The following is a 20,361-nucleotide window of genomic DNA, read 5'->3' as shown; positions in this document are numbered from 1 at the left end:
ATTCAAACGACTTTCTCTCTCGCACTCTTCTCTATTTCATTCATATATTGGTGGATGATCACTTTTCACCATTGGATCCCCCTCTTCCGGGCTCAGAACCTTCTCGACTGTTAGCCTCCTTCCGCCGGGTTCATTTTGGCTTTCAACACAATCTTATCTATGATATTCCCAAAACAGTACACTGTGGACATCCCTCTGCTGGGTTCACTGTTGTCAACACACTTTGTATCAGGACTTTTGGCTTCGCCCCATTTTCATCAGTATCCCTCCATCGGGTTTACTCTTCGCAACTTTGTCAATTATTCAATTATTTAAACAGTTCTTACGATGCAGGATTTGCTTCACAATCATCTGCCGGTCAAAGGCTTTAGACTGTACAGAGGATTTGACCACTTTGTATGACCACTTTGACCCCCTTCTCGCCTTTCTCCCAAGGCCTTCTGGTAACGTTAGTTTCTACAAAAGGGTAATCGCCCAGAGTTTCTTGAGTGAGAGGTGCTGGACTCCTCTATAGCTGGCTTTCCCCTTGCGTATCAATATTTCTTTGTACTTTAATTAGCAGCTTGCTACTTTTGTTCAACACAGTTTGATTTCTTATCGGCTCTCCCCTGGACTCACCGACTGTTTTGAACCTCTTGACTTTTCTTGTCTCTGGAGTCAAGGCCGGTACCATGGGGTCAAGCCTCCCTCCCTGGCTTAGTTGTTAGCAGAAGAGGGCACCATGTATCATTGACATCGGCTGCAACACACGCTGGCTATTGTTCACGGTCTTACAATTCCTTCTGCAGAGGTTTCATGGGCCTTGGTCGGAAAGGACAAGGTCGCTTCTCTCGTTGGTACCCTCTTGATTTGTGCCATCTTTCTCCTTCTCTTGAACTGCAGTGCTGAGTTAGCTCCCTCGTCCTGTGGTCTGCCTTGCTCGTATTGTGCTCTCGTGCTCCACCTTGTATCCCTGTAGGTAAGGGAAAGGGCCGTCAGGTGTGTGTGTGTGTGTGTGATTCTGGTCAATTGCCTGACTTTGCCTGACCCTTGTACTGTGACATGTCAGGTAAACGGCTCTGGTGTTTGTCCGTCGTCTTTTGTGGTGTGCGAAAGTGTTTGTGTCGGAGTAGGATGGGGAAAAAGTATTATGAGAAGGAGGATACCGCGTCGCACCCATCTGTGTCCCACTTGCACTCTCCCAGGACCCGCCATCCAGGTGATCTTCCCGCACTAGTCCACCCCCAGGAACTGGATCCAATAGCGATGGCCGTGTTCGGGCCACCTGGATGACAGATCCCTGGGGACTAGTAAGTAAGACACCTTCAGGTTTCTCACACCACCTAACACCATTTGTTTGCATGTGTGCCACGGTTTATAGTCATAATGTCGAAAACAAAAATGTCGAAAGTCATAATGTAGAAAAAAAAATGTCGAAAACAAAAAAAGTCTAATTTTTTTTTAAATACGTTTTTTTTCAAATGGGGGTTCACCCCTAACCCCCGTTTTTTAATTTATTTTTTGTATTTTACCCATTTTGTATACTTACCAAACCCAAAAAATACATATAAATAAAAAAATAATAGATTCAACTTTTTTTTTCAACATTTTTTTTTCGACCTTTTGACTGACCACCGTGTGCGACTTATTTCCTGGCACAAATGAACAACAAAACCCTGCATCTGTGGCAAACTTCATCCTCAAAATTGAGTACAAAGTCAATTTTGTAGATGAAATCTGACAATGACAGTTGCCATCAGAGCAATTAATCCAAATTTCAGGTGAGGGGCTCCCTATGATATCCCATTATGCTTTTCTCCAAAGTCAAAATCAGGCACTTGGTCAGTGATGTGATTGAGCCTTAGCTCTACCAGGTCAAGTGTCACCAGGAAATAGCCATACAGATAAGAGAATCAGCTTTTTCCACAATTAAAGATCTAAATATAAATAGTTAAAAAGTAAAATGCATGGATAATTAAAAATGAGGATTCCCCAAATCTCATCACAGGCTGTTGGTCTGCCTGGGCCAATACATATGAGGACAGACATGGCATTGTCTCCACATTCATTAGGATCCTAGGTCATGACTCATATATGTCAGTGTTCAGGATTGTTGCCATTCCTACTGGTTAATTCAGAATAGTGTAGCCATAAAAAAGATGATGGTATCCAAACATTCTTTTAGTAGTCTTGCATCAACCAGTTATTAAGTTAGTCCTTCTTGAAAATCAAGATAAAAGCAGTACATACCTAATGTCAGGTTTAAAATACTGACTGTTGTGCTCTATTTCAATTCATGATAGTCTGCTGTTTTAACCTGACATTATATATTCATCAGAAGGGTTAACATGTTCAAGTACATTCGTCTACTAAGATCTCGGCTGCTTGGAGTTGGTCCGAGTTCAGATGATTGTTCGGGTTCAGTATTAATGGACCAGGTGTTTTATTATTTATGCTTGAAAATGTCTAACAAAACATATTTGTTTACATATTCAATTGAGTGTAAGCTTTAACATTTCCTTTTAACAATTCATTCATGCTGTTGAGCTACTACGTCGTCCTTTTTGTTGTTTTAGCTACATTTCACTGCACTTCCTTTTTTATTAAATGTGTGCACCATTTAATTTAAACAACCATCTCATATTTTCATATGCCCTCCCTAATTTGACTACGTTTACCTTTGTGAGGTTTCCAAATTGTGGATACATCAGTCTAGCCTAAACTAGGGGTTTCTCACAGAATGTGACCCAGCCGCCTTACAATGTTTTTTTGATCAGCCAATGTAGTAGGTAATTGACTGAACGAGACTTAACAAATCCATAATGAATAGTACATGCCCCGACTACCGCTGTATTCTGCTATACTCAAAAGAGACACATTTTAGTTGACTTTGATTACAATAACTTTATTACATATCTGGAGATGGTTTTGCTACCTTGCACTTTGTAAAGCATTTCACAATGTTCTTCGTCAATTAATGATTTTGTATGGCAGGTAATAGACTCTGTCAAGTAACCTGATTCATAGCATCATTGTTTCGGTGCTTATTTGAAATGCTTGCTTTCACACTCTTCTGCAGAGCTTTGCGATGGATTATGCTGCTCACTTAAAGAACCTTGCTTTATTGAGGGATCCAGACGCTTACCTGTGCAGACTTTCCCCGAGCCAGTCATTGTCAACAAGCCAGAACTCAACTGGAAAGATTTAGATAGGTATGGATTTTTTCTTTTGCGAGCAGATCAGGGTGCAATATTTCACTTGCCTGAAATGGTGATTCATTGAAATGACGCTCAATGAAAATAAACCTCAGTCGGCACCTATTGTTCCCAGCTGTTTTAATATTACCCAAAATGTATCGTGTCCAAAGTGGTGTGACTCTTATGGTAGCCATGCATTTATGTTCTTGTTTCATGCTAGTTTTTCTATTTTTCCCAACGCTTGGTAGCAATGTTTAGTTCAGTCGCAGTTAAAGGCAGTATAAATCAAAATGTGAGCATTCCTATTTGTGAGATGTCGCAAATGATGATTTTGGTTTTCCACAGTGCTGTGTTATTTAAAGACGATACAAATTTGGATGAAGAGTCACCTGTAAGCCTTGGCCTCCGGGAAGCCATAAGTTCCTATTTATTCATGACTGAGGACCAAAACCTTATTGGGACAACAACCATAGAGAACCGGTGGAAAGAATGCTAGAAGATTGATGGACAAAAACAGAGTTTGCTGTTTTGTGGAAAAGAAAAGGACCAATGGACATTGTATACAAAGTACAGCAAAGCCAGTGGGCTATGTGAAAAACAAGCTTCCAGTTCCAGTGAAAAGGCCACACGGGCTGTGGAGGACATGTCATTCGTATTGTGTGCAGGCCCAGTGTAACGATTTTTAAATGGATTGCCGGTTCTGAATTCAACATAGTAGACCTACAAGTAGGGAAGGGAACACTTGTAGAAGGCATGTATAGGTCCCATGAGTGAAGAGATTGCCGGTCTAAGACCAGTGGTGTAGTGTATTGCGTCGACAGTCCCCAGACACCATGAATAGAAACGATGTTCAATTCCCAAAAATAATGGTTGCACAAATTAGAAATTCATATGTACAAACGAAGCAGGCCCTTTTTAGTACATTTTAGAAAATATTGCAAGTTTCCAAAGACCCAATCTGGGAAAATGGTAGGTCCAGAAAACGTGGGTAAAATGTGTGGTCTGTGGTTAAAGTTAAAAAGGTATATGGATCATGTGTCGTATAAGAAGATTTGCAGGTACAAATTCATGAGACAAATTGAGGGTAGCTCGGGCATCACAATCTCTTGCAGCTCCTGTTCACTACTCTGTACTTCCTGTGATTGATCATTACTTCTGTTTTAAAAGTAAGAATGTATTTGTTTCGCTTTTGCTAGTTCTCCTTGGTGGGTTCATCATTCTTCATAACCTTAGCATATTCTCTGCTGGTCGAGTAGATGCCAGAATTCCTCACTTTAAAATAGCAATGATTTAAAAAGCCTAAACGACACAAAAATAAACATTGAAAACATCTTTACCAAAGAACCTTTTAATAAAAAAAAACACATACAGAGTCTAGTCATTCATACTATGACTCTTCCCCATATTTAATGCTGAAAGCAAGTGATCCCCCTCAAACCTCTGCAGTCATACATCCACCTTAGCCCTTTGTCTACTTTTCAATAATCATTATCTCTGGGCTTGTTCTGAAGGTCATATATTTCAGTACAGTTTGTTGAACTGATGTTCATTCAGTACAGACAACCAGATCCAGGAAACCTTCTGCATCAAGGAAAATTATCCAGTCTATGTGGCGCCTTCGGTTGATGGTCAGCTTTTACAAATTGTAATGCAGGGGTTCTCACAGCAAAGCCCTTCCTTATATTCCAGTCAGACCTGATCCTCCTACACCTGCAGATAGACCAGTCCCTTCCATGGATCCATTCAGCCAGCATATTGTCTTCTATTCTGGGATGAGTGTCAGCCTTCCTGACCAGAGGACCATAACCTTAGACCTTCCAGACCTTCTCTTCCAGATCTCTTTTTCGGTGAAGTGAAACCCCAACAGAAACTGTAGTATTCATATGTCTTTGCTCTTCCTACCTCACAGCTTGTCGGAATACTGGTCTGACAGCAGCAGGTAAGGATGGAAAATGTCTCTTACATAAAAAGTCTGAAGATTTGAATAAGAATTAGGACCATTTGTACTAGTCCCCTACACTAGATAGAGAGCCAACAACCTTTCCTGCTATTCCTACTTTTCTCCCGTTGTCCTGGTATGAGGACCAGCTTTGTTACATTTGTTTCCTTTTTTGAGTTTGCGCTTGCTTCAGTTTTTATTTTTGATTTCAGTACATTTCCCCAAATTTACTTTGTGCACATTACCTTTCCTTTTTCTTTGTGTGGAACGTCTGCTCACAGGCTTTTTCGTGTTTATGAAGAAAATAGATTTTTCCATTTTTTCCTTTTTAATCAGCTTTATTTTTGTATGCCTATTATTACTCTTCCATCAGTTGTCTCATGCCTTATGTCACATGTTTCAAAGTGTGTGCCTACAAGCATATGGCAAACTGAGAAAGCAGCTGCGTAAAGAAAAAAAGTAGCATAAGATTCTGTGGGTTTCTGAAGTTCTGATTCTCATGTACAGAGTGCCTCAAACAATCTGATGTGTTTTTTTCCAGTGTTTTTAGTGTCACGTTTTCCTCTTCTGTGTATCTTTATTTATTATTTATTTGCATATATGGTTTACAACAAACCTTTTGCAACGTCAAATACACTGGAGAGAAAAGTAACACAATACAATAACAATACATCCACTTAATCAAAAAGTTCATTAAAAAAATACCTAATCAGCATTTTTTTAAACCACTACACCAAGACAATCAAACATTTTTGTTAACATGCATTATCTCATCAGCTAAAACCTTTGTTAAGAATTCTAAAACCGCAATACTCAAATACATTTAATTAGAATTTAAAATCTGTAACCAGAAGTAGTCTGTGCTCAATATTTCCTCAAAGTCAACACATTTCTTAAACAGAAGGAGTCACAGTGGGGATAAGCATAAAATATCAATTACCAAGTGCGGTAATGTTTCTATATCTGATTCACAGTTGAGGCATAACCTTTCAGCCCTGATGATTCCTAATCTGGCACCCCCCACTTCTTTAGTAGACAACAGATTTAACCGATCCACAGGAAGTCACTTCTGAACTTACGTGAAGGATGTTTCTATAGGTAAGCAGGGAACACAGGAGCGCACTAAAAGGTTTAATGTTGAAGTTATGATATGATAAGTCATTTATAACGTGCCTGTACACAAGGGTTTCTAGGCGCGACAAGACAAGGAAGGGAAAACAGAAGGAGGACAAAACAACGATCTTACTAGGTGTTGTGTCATTCAGGTTGTGCAGAAGTTAAAGTGATAAAACAGTTGATAACTTATTAGTTGGAATCTATTACCAATCCAATCTAATTAATCGATTTTACGCTTGACTTTCAATGAATGAGCTACCAATTCTTCTTCAGAGGGCCCCATAATAGACAATTTGCTTCTACAGCCTGAGATGCATGCTTCAAGAACTTTACATGTGTTTACCCCCCTTTGATCATTCAGTGTCTCAAACAAAGGGTTGGAGGGGGGGTGCTACTACTTTGCCAAATAATTGCAACAGTTTCCAGTCTCTGCAGGCTTTTAAAGATACCAAGCCCAGCTCATGCCAAATTATACTAATGGGGACATGGCCAATACTCTTCTCCATACTAGGGCCTCAATTGTATAGCAGTCAACTTCGCACAATAAAGTCTCAGCCCCATACATGAGTCTAGGTAAAATGTGTTGCTGATACAGCCTCAGAATCGGGGCAAGCGAAAAAAACGCCCAAAGTGCCAATCAAAAGTCCCCAACTGTGCAGTGAAGAGGTACAATAAAACACTTCCAATTTAGAGGGTCTAGAATAAACAGTCACACCTAGAATCTTATAGTAGTTAACAGTCTCAATAGGTGACTGATTTAAATAAAGATTTAATTTATACACTTTTGTGCCTTTAGCATGCATATTTGTTGTCTACATATCTTTATATCGGGTTTATAAAGTTAAAACCTAGCGAGGCAGTCACTGGGAACTGTACATAGAGAACGCACCTGGCAGTTACAAATAGGGTGCGCCGCTAACATGCAGTGAGTAGCAGATGCAGGTTAGTGGGAAAGATTTAGAGGGGTTGGAATTGGCGATCCTATTCTTTCTCCTTTGTAATCACATATTATTGAGACCTTCTTGTTGCTGTTTACTCGTGCTTACGTTTTCATCCCGAATCTGCAGTGTCTGCAGCCTGTAATTTTCCAACATCTCCTTTTGCTCTAAGTACTTATGTGTGACAGCAGGGTTGTTTGGACTTTTTTTCCTCTCACAGTGGTGGAATCCCTGCAAGGACACATTGTTGGCATGAGATGAGCCTCTTTTTTCCATACCTGACTAATGGGGTTATTTACTTCTAAAAGGTTGCTGTATTTGAAGGTTTTAAAAGGTACATATTAAATCTAGCCTCCTTCTGTAATTTAGCTTCCTTCTGCAGCCTCTGGACTCTTCTGCAGCCTCTGTGACTCTCTTTCCTTTACCATTCTTCCCTCTGGTCCAACACACTCAGCCGAACACACCTTGGATGCTCTGATCTCAGCAGACATCCCCATCTCCAAATCTCTCACTACACTACTCTCCTGACGTGATCATGCTCCTCTGTCCTCTCACCTGGCACTCTTGGGTCCCCCAGCTAAGCCTCTGTCCGCACTGCCAGTCTCCTTCTCAGTCATTCGACCGATGAAGCGAGTGTCAGTTACTGGTGTTGCCGCCACCTTCACTCCCTCTCCGGCCACCAACTCTCACACTGGCACAGCCCTTGCTAACCTTGACCTCTCCACCTTCAACACTCTGGACATCCTTGCCCCTGTCACGAGGATCTGCATGTAGCCTGCCCCAAGTACAACACCTGGTATGATTTCAACCTAGCCTCTCTGAAACGCAAGTGCAGAGCTGCTGAGTTGAAGTTGCATGCTTCAAGCACATTCTCTGACAGACTGGCCTGCTGCCTGCTCCAAAGGCAATACAGACTCTCCATCCCCTCGAAGAAGAAGGCCTATTTCCAAGCCTGCATCTCTGGGGCCCCTAACAACATGGCTGAACTGTTCAGAATCTGTAAGGAGCTCGCCACTGCAGTCTCCACTTCTCCTCTGCCATCCCTGACCCTCTGCACTGCACTGACCTCTCACTTCATAACCAAAACTCAGGACATCCTGTCCTCACTCTCCTCTACACCACTCATTTCTCCCTGAGTCACTCTCAGGCCTCCCTTGAACCCTCTCTCCACTTCCCTCCTACTCTCCTCTTTTTCACCCACATTACCGGTTGTGGTGTCTAGACAAGTCTTCTCTATGACAGTCTCTTTCAAACAGGCGCTTCCCTGCTCCTCCAGAACTATCAAGGACAACATTGCCTCCCTTGCTCCAGCCTTGGCTGATTTCTGCAATCACTCATTTGCCACTGGCTCCTTCCCACGACTCCTCTAGCACTCCCTTGTACACCCTCTCCTCAAAAAGCCTCCTGCCTGGTTAACTATCGCCCTTTCTCCATTACCCCCTTCCTGGACAAACTTTGGAAGAAGCTGGTCATTTGCCAGCTGATCCACCAGACTGAATCTGTTGGTTGTCTCGATGACCACCAGTCTGGCTTCAGAAAAGCCAGAGGCATGGAAACTGCACTCCTGAACACTCGTGAAGACTTGCTCTCAAATCTCGATTTCAACTCTCCTTCCCTTTTCATCCTCCTTGACCTTTCCTCTGCCTTTGATATAGTCAATCATGCCACTCTTATACATTTTCTCTATGATACCCTCTGCATCACAGACCTGGAACTGGATTGGTTGACCTCATTCCTCTCTGACTGACTATCCCAGGTTCAAGTTGGCCCTTTTCTCTCCTCCATCACATTCTCCACCTGCGATGTCCCTCAGGGCTCTATCCTCTCGCTGTGGCTCTTCAACATCTACCTTGCCCCTCTAGCCCATTTGATCTCCACCTTCTCTCCTCACTTCCAGTGTTATGCGGACGACACGCAGCTCTCTTTCAAGTTTCCCTCCACTGCCTCCTCTTCTTCCTCTCAAATTCCTGACTGTCTTACTGCTATTCAGGCATGGTCTGCTGCTAACGATGTCTGCCTTAATGCAAGTAAGACTGAAATCCTTCTCATTGGGACCCCAGCTCTCTCCTTCCCTCCTACTCTCTGGCCGCCATCCATGGGCACGCTCCTCTCACCCTCTTGTGAGGCAAAAAACCTTGGCATCATCAACGACTCCCCTCTCTCCTTCTCTCCTCATATCACGGTCCTTGCCAAGAAGGCCCACTTTCAGATTCACCTCCTCAGAGGCATGCTCCCTTTCCTCACCATGCCCCAGGAACTCAATGTCTCCACAGCTCTGGTCTTCCCTAGGCTGGACTACTGCAATAGCCTCTTCCTCAATCTGCCTAAATTCTCCCTTTGCCCCCTTCAACTAATCCACAATAGGACTGCTCAATTTATACTGAAGCCCAGGGACTACATCTCACCAGCCCTAAAATCTCTACACTGGCTCCCAGTTGCTGTGAGGATCAAGTTTAAGACCCTCTGCATCATCCACAAGACTTCCTGGGGCCTGGGACCCAGCTACAGATCACATGCTTTTCCAAGCAGAGAGTGTGTGTGTGTGTGTGTGTGTGTCTACCACTGACCCCCTCCCCTCATCCTGCGCTTGCCCACCGGGCTTCCTCCCCCTGCACTCGCCTGGCTGGGCCTGCACCCTTGAGCCCATCCAGCCCCGTGCTCACACTTAGCATGTGGACCTTTAGTTCTTTAGTTCCCTGCACTCTCTACCTTCCCATGGCACTTGTGCACCTGGCCTCCCTTTAGCACTCGCCTATCCCAGGGGCCCTCCGACCCCACCTTCCGCCCAGCACTTGTGCGCTTCCACTCCGACCGGCACTTCCTTCCCTCCTTAGCATTAGCGCACTCCGTTCTGACTTGCACTTCCCCCACCTCCTCACCCCCCCTGCACTTCTTGCTAGTGCACTTGCAAGAAACAAAATACACAAGGCCTAGAAGGACCGCTTTCTGTTATTCTACATCCCTGTGTCCCCCTCTCCTCCTTTGTCTTGTTGCACCTTCAAACACAATTTGCTGTATAGGTGCATTATAAATACCCAATAAATAAAACCCTCTGGTTGTGTTGAACGAATTAGACCAAGTAGCAATTGATGACACCGCCGCCCCTCTTTTTACCTCCAGCCCTCGCAGTTTATGGGGATCCCATCAAGCCTCGTAATTCAGCACAGGCATTGGACACAATAGTCTGAAGATGATAAACCTTATTCTGCCTAATAAGCTCTTCAGAATGGTACTGGTAACTGCTATTGAGGTTTTAGCTGTCACTCCTCCCGATAAGCCTGTGACTCCCATCTTTTTTCTAACATTGGGCCTCATTCCGAGTATGGCGGTAAGGGATACCGGTCACCGTTAACGAGACCGTGCCGGTAATCCCTTACCGCCACATTCCGAGTTCCCTTTGCGCCCTCGTCCTTAACGCCTGCTTTTAGCAGGCATTAGGGACGAGGGCGCAAAGGGGCTTTTTAGCCAATAACGGTGGCTGTAAAGTACGGTCACCGTTATTTGCAATTTCCCCATTCCCATTGAGTCCTATGGGGGCTCATTTGGGAATGGGGAAGAGCCCTGGGGAATGGGAAATTACCGCCCTGGTCAACTCGGAATAGGGCGGTAATTTCCCATTCCACCAGGGCGGTGCCGGTACGGGTCTGGTGCCAACCAAGGCGCTACTACCGCCATTGGTTAGCGCCGGACTCGGAATAAGGCCCATTGAGTTTAAGGACTCATCCGCTCTGTTATGTAGACTTCTGTTTCATATTCAGTGGATCATTGCATAAAGTCTTACCATGAGCCAGCCTTTTCTAAAAATAAGTACATTACTTTTTAGGGAGCCTTTGTCATGGTCTGTGGATTTGTAGCAGCAGTATCATCAATTGCAATTGCTTTGGATAAGGGAACATTAGCAGCCATTCCAGCGGTTCACCTCTGGACAAATAATCTAAGTCATGGGAAACTCTGGGAAAGAACATTTTACAGAAAGGCATGCTTGCCTTGCGCCAAGTAAATTCTCCAAATGCCATGGCAAGTTATAGCATTGGTGTTTGGAAGGATTTTGACAGATGTTCTAAAATGTATCCAGAGATGGCGATGGCAGACTAGTCCAAATACATGTCACGTGGTAAGAAGGCTGCTTTGCAGCAGCTGTTTGATAATAAAGATGTTACAGACACAGTAGCCCGAGGTATGTTAGAGGGAGTAGTCCTGACGCTTCACATTTACTTGTAAGATTTACATTTGAACCCTGACTTTCAGGGTAATGTTACTGGCTTTCTGTACGGTGGAATGATTCTTTTTCCTCCTAAGGCGATAGAGGTTGTCACCGATGTTAAACAGATTTTCAGCTGGCTAGTTCACTTGCTATCTTCTGATCCTTACAGATCCTCGTTTCATTTTTCTAAAACGTAAAACACGTGCACATCACAGAAATCTTCAAGACCCAAGTGGAAACCTCAAGAACCTAGCTGGGGGTTACAATTGTAAAGTAGTACCTTTGCTCGACAGAAATAACATCAGGTGTGTGTGTGTGTGTGTGTGTGTTCTACTAGTTCATGAGAACCTCACAGTAACATCTCCTGGATATGCTGAGAGCATAGGGCCACCACCTAGCGAAGGAGATACAAAGCCTAAGGACGTTCACCCTGAAGGTGGCTAGAGCCATAGTCTCTTTAAAGGGCATCTATGTGTGTATCTTCTGTTTACAGATTTGGTGTATTTTTTGTATTTGTTTATTCAAAAGATGTATTTTTTAATATGAGGCAATGTGGGATCTCCCTGAGTAGTGGAGGAAATGATGTGTTCCTACCTATGATGGGCAAATAGGATTGCATATAAGTAACGTTTCCTTAAGGTGTCTCAGTGTTTGCGTTTGATCAGTGGTCATTAAAACCTGATGCGGTTGTATTATATATATCATGTTGACTTCCCCCAATGATTTTTGTAAAATGCTTGGCTCGTCATAATGTCTGGATGAAAATAATATTTGCAAAAACAGTCAATGCATTGTATGACATTTCCCATAGACAATTGGTGAAGAGGATGTTGGGTCCCTCAGATACAGTCTGGGTCCCTCATGCATTACTAATTAATAAGATTGCATACCTGTAGAAACCATGAATGGGGAAAATCACAGGTTGCAGAAACAACACTTGGAAGAGATGTCAAGCCAGATGTCAGAGCAGTTCTTGTTTTCATGAGATCACAGTGAAAGGGTTGCAGGTGCCGGTGACATGGGTGCGAAGTATCTGTTAACATTAGGCCATCGATGAAAAGTTTGAAGTATCCCAAAAGACTCTGGGTAAAAACGATTGCAGCACTTAGTAAATGGATCCATATGTAAACAGCTTGATGCAAATATTGCATGTGAACATCTGTGCAGCAATACCAGCTTATTGACGAATAGAGTAGAATTTGCTGCATAGTGTTGATATGGGCTTCATTTCCATGGTTAGATGCTGCCATGTCAACTACCTAATTGTGCCTCTTTTGCGTTCCTCCCACTGCACTGCCCTTCATGTCCTGTTCAACATGATTCTCCCCTGTGTCTTCATCCCACCTTCTTTCCTAAAGCCCCTCCCAATCGTTTCTCCTTTCCAACAATCCTACGTCCTGAGTTTGCCGCATTAACTAAGCCATACTCTGTTACCTGATCTTCTGTCCTCACTCTACTGGGGCAGGGGCTCTTATTTTCTTCCTCGTTTGGCTACCGGCACTACAGGGCCGAGAGCGAGCAAAAGAGTGGAATAGTTTGACATGGAAGCAGTCAAGGAGAGAAAGATTGTGGAAGCGCACTAGTTCTTATAGTGTAATGTTCTTTGGTACTACCATTTACAGGGCTGCTGTGCATTCAATGCTTTCTCTATAAAAATGTAATTATTTGTCAATGCGGTTACTACTGTTTCATTTGTATATGTGTGTGTATGTAATGCTCATAGCATTGTGACATATTTATTGCAGCATTGCTGCTTTACTGTGAATAAATGGTCTATATTCAATTATTCCCGAATGTGCCGGATTCATTACGTCACGCATGCATTAGGAACAACTATAAAAAGCTTTCTGATAACATGTCATGGGTTTACAAACATAATGGAAACCAACGATTGTACTTGTAGCACGGCTTTAATGTAAGGCTGGCATAGGTTGCCAGTTAGATTCGTAGCTTCCATAGGTTTCTGGGGCTGCTCTAGCTACACATGTAACACTGCTGTGGGTACCACGTGTGATGCTGTGCATGTCCATCAACGTCACAGAGCTTGGGTCCATTCGATCCATCTCCAACTCTACCATCACAAGCAAATTGGTGCTGCATGGTTGTCTTCATTGGCTCCTCTTCCGCACTTTTGACAGCGCTTCTAAGTACAGCCCAGCTCCTACGAGTGTGCCAGATGTCAGAATTGGATGCGTACAGTTGAATAACATGCAGATCATGGATTCTAGCAGCACGGGCAGAACTAGGAGTCCAGCTGTGAGAGGGGCGTTGATGGGTTGGGATTAGAGAGACCACCCCCTGCCACCTAGATAATGGGCATGCATATATGCTAACAACGGTGTTTGGGTGCAAACCAGGAAAGGCAGGAGGTTGGAGTGGAGGGCAGGGCTTGGATGTCTGCTGGCATCAGTGCCTCACTGAATTATATAAGTGACTAGCAAAAAGTACCCATTCTCTGAACGGGTCCTGGGGACAGACATGACAACACTCGTATCAATTGTTGAAAATCAATTATCCTGTAGGTCGCTGTTCCGATTTGCTTATCGCTTGATGTGCTTTGCACTCTGAAGTCAGCAGCACTGAAAATGGGCGTGTGACTGTCTGACATACCCCCGAGTAGATGTTGGCGGGAGGCGATAGTTGGTGTGCTGCTGCATACCGGGACCTACTGTGCTCTCCTCCCACCTGTTGCTTCACCCTGGCATGGTGCAGTTTATTGTGGTGCAAATGTCCCAGAAACCGTAGATTCTAGCGTTGAGGACCGGTCCTTCTACGACCACATTGCTGTTTTGCTGATTTCAGGCAACCATTGCATGTGTGAAGGTGCTAAAATCTGCAGAAAGGGGTGGGCTGTCCAAATGTTATATAGCCAGTAATGTCCGGAGGGTCCTAACAGGTAACTATGCAAACATTGGTGCAGATTGGTGAGACGGTGTGGAATTGGATGAGGAACAACACTTCACCAAGCCACAAACCCACAAACTAATGTTGACTGGTGCTGAAATCCAGGGAAAGGGATGGGGTGTCCACATGTAATGTAGCCAATAATGTCCAGAGGGTCCTAACAGGTAACTTTGTACAATTTGGTGCAGATTGATGAAACAGTGTGGAATTGTATAACGAACAACGCTTCACCAAGCCACAAACCCAAAAACAAATTTAGAGTTTTGCTGAAATCTGGGGAAATGGGTGGGGTATCTAAATGTCATGAAGCCAGTAATGTCTGGAGGGTCCTAACAGGTAACTATGCAAAATCTGATGCAGAAACGGTGTGGAATTGTATAAGGAACAACGCTTCACCAAGCCACAAACCGACACATTTTCACTTTTAGAAATATAGATATCTCAATATTTATGCTTATAATTTAACATGTTTGTTTACATAAATTGAACTCCAGTTAAGTGCACTGTCCAGATATATACATTTAGAGGAGGCACTTTCCTGCTAATTGGGTAACAGCCATGCTGAGAATAGCCTCTGGAAAAATCTGCCACCATGCTGCCTCACTGACCTGCTTTCCTGTTGTTCAACATCACCATTGACTGCTGAAAAACACTGAGACCGTGCAGCCGATCCACATAGGAAGCAGACAGACACATTCAACTAATGGCCCTCTTAATTATCTGGCTGGCCAAATAGTATAACATAGGGCAAAACACTATCTCCCAAAACCTCTGTTTTATCTGCCTTGCTTAGTATTACGTAAACATTTGAAAGTCCTAGATACACTGCCCACGGAGTCGATGAGATGATATAGCGGGCAGGCTGTCAACTTCCCTGCTGGTCTGGCAGTTATTATGCAGGTTTACTTAATAATTATCAAAATAGCACATAATATCGATCAGAACCCACCAAGGCAAGAATTCTGGGAATAAAAATGATGCACAAGGATTGCAGGTGAGCTGCCTGTGAATAGGCTTGCATAATTACCATAGTTCCTATAAAAAAAGCAAAGGTGTTGACGATGAGATTAGTGAAAGCTGTAGCCATGTTTTTGAAACCAAGCATTTCATGCTTTAGGGTGGTTTTTCAAAAGTATTATACATCGGAATTTGAGGTTAGGAAGTTGCGTATTGATTTTGGTGAAATTGGCAACTCTTGCCACTTACCATTTCCCCCTAATTTGAGGTCTGCACACTAGTGTGGGCCCTCATTTTATAACACGTTGAATGCCCTTAAAATCACACTCACCAACCACAACAGGAAAATAATTTGGTAGATGGGTGACATCCTTGTTAGACTGTAGCCATGTCAAGAGTGACATATATACCCAAACTTCTGTCTGAATTACTTACTGGGCAACACACATGCATGGCCACACACATACACGCCACAAGGAATCACAGTTTAAAGAAACTCCAGTGTAACTCTCTAGGCCAATACTGTGTTTCTAAAGAAGATCTCAAGATTGAGCTTTTTGAAAAGAGCCAAAAGACAAGTGTTAGACCAATAATACATGCAAGATATTGTTAATGCTCAACCCTCCCTTAATAATAAAAACCAAACTCTTCAAACTGTCCACATTGAAGAATTGGCAAAGTCACATGAACTAGACATCCCTGAAAGCAAATAAACTGCATCTGGGATAACGTGGTAACAGACTTAAAGGCCTACAATCTAGGCCACAATAAAGAGGCAGACATGCATCCTCTTTCATATTGTGGTACAGGAAGTGAAGTGGAAACATCCTTTGAAACAGAGTATCCCCCTACTACCAGGTAGGATTAGGATAACTAGTAGTTCCTCACCATGATCGACAATACCATACACCTTCTTGGAATGGGAAAGGGGAACTTGTCTGTATTCCTCTTTCTTGGTGGTTTCACTGCTAGTTTTGCTGAAGATCCATGTGTCAGGCAACTGAAGATACACAAGTGGCAGAGTACCGTATGGATGGCTGAAGAGATGGTATCTGTATGAGTGGGTGTGAGCATGCTGCAAGTCAAGAGCAACATTGTATTGCCTTTTGTACATAGGGCAAAGGTGCACCTGAATCTCTACTCCCCTTTTAGGGGTTATATACCAGATTTCTATTTCATAGCCTTTACCGCTCCCTTTGACTGCCTTAACTCCTCTTTGCTACTCTGGAATGTGTAGGTTAGCCCATTTAGTGTGCAGGACCTAACAGGATCATGCAATGGAGTAACAGGTGTTGATGCCTTTATTTCTAGAAGGTAATATTGGTGTTGCGTAATAACGTATGACTTTTTGAGGGAGTTTTATTTCAAAGGATTTAAGAACAATCATAAAAAATGTGTCTTGATTCTCTGAAGCAGTGAACCGTGTCATACGAAACAAACTATAGTATCTAAGTGCGTCCAACTATAGAATTAAATACAGGGCTATGGCAAAGTCAGTTGGAGGTTAAAAAAATAAGATGGCCACTCCTTGAGGGTCTTGGCAGTCAAAGGTTCTGAGGATTTCCTACACACTTTTTGCTATAACTTTTTTTTAATTTATTTTTATTCTTGTTACACTTGTTACAGTTGATAAATCAACTTTTCAACATACAAATACATAAAAATAAAACAATTACTACAATTTACAATCACCATAGCAAATCATCCTTAATCACTCAAAAAATAGCATAATATCCATATTTACACTGACTAACACAATTTTCCCATCTATTCGTGTTACCTATAATGTATTTATGATAAAACAATAAAGGAAACCATACAAGAATACACCAATCATGATTACTTTCTTTCCCACAATCCCATAACAAGAGTACAATCAATCAAACCAAGTTCACAGCTTTCACGATGAATTCAAGTCAACATACTCATCGAGGATGATTTGCCCGATGTTAGATATAAGTGGAGCATTTTGGAATTATTGCGATTATTTGTAAATATCTATCTTTAGTTCAAAATACCATTATCATTACTATTCTCCAGCACAAATATTATCATCCTTTAATTTCAAGGCCAGTAGAAAATTGACTACTGCAATTCTCACTTTAGTCAGCCTAGTGTTGTAAACATACCACCAAAATGATTCATTCGTGAGTAGTATATAACCTTCAAATTATGATCTAAAGTACAGAGTTCTTTTGTCAATTAAAGAAGGACAGATGACTATTAAATGATGTAATGTTTCACTCACGTTCGTATCTTTGCAGAATCTACAGTAGTTCAACTTCACCGGTATTAACTTCCATTTAGCCAAAACATCCCTAGTGTGCCAGACATTAAACCTGAATCTCAAGAACATATCTCTGTATTTTTCTCCTGGAAATTTCATTAGGTACGATTCCGCTGTTCTTAACTTTTTTATCTCTATCGTATAAATCAGTGAATGTTGGGTCTTTATACATTGACCATATGTGTTACACCAATCCCATAGCAGAATTTTTCTCTTAGCCTTCATTGGATTATTTATCAACAATTCCTCTGACACATTGGCATTCTGGAGAAATTCTTGAATCCTCCGCCTCCATATCGACATTGAGTAATGATCTGTTGTTTTTTATGTATATGGATAATATGTGCATGATTGAATTCACTTCTACCGCTATTATACATTTGCGATACATGCAGCACAATTTCCACATATACATTTTGTAAAGCGAAGTCAGCCCCAGCTCATATCTCACCAAACATATTGACACAGATTTAGGTAAGTTCAGCAATGATTTCCAAGGCTGGCCAAGACCCTACTAGTCACCCATGCCTGAATGGCGTGTGGATGGGAGCAGTGGAGGTAAACTTTGATCTAAACAGGGAATTGTGTTTAAGTAATATTACCTCATTGGGCATCCAATTGGAGCTAAAATCTTAGCTGGAGCAAACCAGAGACCCTGTATACACTGCCTTGCGAACAACCTGGCGGATATCCCTACCTTTAATACTATACCAATCAACATTAGACCCAGTGCCAAACTAGTTACTGCTTATCAAGAAATGTACAAGAAATAACGAGTCTACCTACTTAGAGGAGAGGAAGTACACTTAATTCAAGAGAAGGCTAGGAATACACTATAAGAGCTATAAGAGACGTCTCTCTCTCTTAACTCTAGCCGCCTCCACCTCATACCCCTTCATGGAAACTCAATCAACTCAGAATTTGTTACTTGAAAATAAAGCATTTGGGAGTGATGCTGTAACCTCACATTTGGTGGTGTATGCTCAACTACAATCAGTGGGGAAAAATACATTTCTAATTCGGGAACCATTGTATTATAGTTATCCTGGACAACCCCATCCGGTATGAGGCCTTTTGCATTAAAAGCAACTCAATGTAGAGCATTGCCAAACATTTAATACAATAGATTTTCACCTGTGGGCTTTCCCAAGGAGAAATAACAGAATTAAATAAATTGTCCCATGTAGATACCCATCTCCTCTCCATTTGCCACCCCAAACTAATGGCTTAGTAGAGCACTTTAACCAGATTTTAAAGACATTTCTTCAGAAGCTAGTGTCAGAAGATGCAAGAAACTGTGACAAATTCCTTTTCTGAGCATGTTCGTCTCCAGGAAAACCACCCATCTCTGAACCGACTTCTCCCCTTGCGAGTTGGTCTTTGGGTGGGAACCCTGTGACGTCCTGGATAATCTGGAGGAAGGCTCATGAGACAGTGATCAAGCAGGCAATCCCAGAGAATTAATTCAGGCCACCCAAAAGCAGCTGAAGACCATTCAACACCTGTTTCAAAAGGAGTTGCAGATCAGCCAAACAAGCAAGTGTCTGTATGACTAGGGAGCCCAGCTAAGATGCTGTACTCAGTGATCCCAACTACAGAGAACAGCAAAGAAACCAATGAAAAACCTGTCAAGTGAACCAGTTGAACTGGCTGAAAGAGTATTGTAAGGAAGGCATGGGATCATCAGTAAGAAAGACAAAAGTGACCACAGTTCAAGAGTGCTTATTGAACCTAAATGTAATGTTGGGAGCAAGCTACGACCATCACACAATAATAACACAGCCCTAGTGGTGTCTTGTCAAAAGAAAAGGGCCTATACAAAAAAAAAACCGATTGCCAATCCTTACCTCTAAATACAAATAGTGGGGGAAACAATGTTGTGTAAAAGAAAGAAGTGTTCAAGAAATGATATGTCAGGATATTCAGGCCGTTGGCCTCCCTTGCCCACGTTTTCAGCATGGGACAAGGCGGCACACTGCAGCTTAGCACAGTCTCTGGCTTCTCTAGCACAAGGGTGCAGTTCAAACATTAGCAACAGGGCCTTCCGGGCCCAAGACTCTTTGCCTTTCAAAGTCTCTTCTTTCAGAGGGCCTGATGCGACAAACAAGCAATACGTTCTTTTCATCTTAGGATTTCACACATACTCAATTTCTCAGGTGATTCACCATTCACCTTGGATCCTCCTCAGCCGGGCTCAGATCCCCTTTAACACAATTCTCCTAAGATTTCCATGTAATCCATTTCTCGGTTCACCACAGATCCCACTCAGCCGGGCTCAGATCTGTTTTAACACAATGTTCAATCAGTCTCCCTCCGCCAGGCTTGGACCAATTTAATTCACTCTAACACAGACTTGCTTTAACCCAAAGCTTTCAATTGATCTCTCTCATTTGGGCTCGGACCAACTTTATCTGCTTTGCCATCAACTTTCCTGGCAGTATCAACATCAAAGACTATCGATTTTGCACAGGGTTTTGCTTGACCCGTTGCAGGACCACTACGATTCACAATCCTTTGCCACTCATTCGCTTTTGCCACTTCTCAGTTGGATACCTTACAGAGACCTTCGAATGAGCACGCACACAGTGCCATGCCACTCTGTCAAAGGTATTGTATCTTTGTTTCAAAGTTCAATCACTCTTCTGTTATTCAATTTTACTTGCGTTGGTTATCACATGCATTTCATACACTGTTCACTTCAGCGCTCATCATACAATGTTGCCGCTTGCAACCTTGGTTTCAACACAGACCGGTCTGGTATTGGTCTCCCCAAATCACAGACTGTGTTGATTTCACTGGTGTTGCTTTGTTGTAGGAGCCAAAGGCAGTACCACGGCAGC

At 42.6% G+C, this 20,361-nt stretch overlaps 1 protein-coding gene across 3 annotated transcripts in view; it reads left to right on the top strand.

The window, feature by feature from the left end:
* SLA2 (Src like adaptor 2) overlaps window positions 1–20,361 on the top strand; it is a 203,890-nt gene that overhangs the window by 160,433 nt on the left and 23,096 nt on the right. For 2 of the 3 annotated variants that reach the window (XM_069652249.1, XM_069652250.1), the window contains 2 exons: window positions 3,059–3,191; window positions 3,522–13,161. The exons of the other annotated variant lie outside the window; for it this stretch is intronic. In XM_069652249.1, the coding sequence (XP_069508350.1) occupies window positions 3,059–3,191; window positions 3,522–3,672 (284 nt within the window). In that variant the 3' untranslated portion in view covers window positions 3,673–13,161. Of the gene's footprint in view, window positions 1–3,058; window positions 3,192–3,521; window positions 13,162–20,361 lie in introns of those variants that run through there. 3 annotated transcript variants of the gene reach the window in all.

This window comes from Ambystoma mexicanum, chromosome 3p (assembly GCF_040938575.1).
Source record: "Ambystoma mexicanum isolate Mex_15411 chromosome 3p, UKY_AmexF1_1, whole genome shotgun sequence".
Taxonomy (NCBI): Eukaryota; Metazoa; Chordata; class Amphibia; order Caudata; family Ambystomatidae; genus Ambystoma; species Ambystoma mexicanum.
The sequence above is the reverse complement of the archived record's forward strand: the minus strand, read 5'-3'. Positions and strand labels throughout refer to the sequence as shown.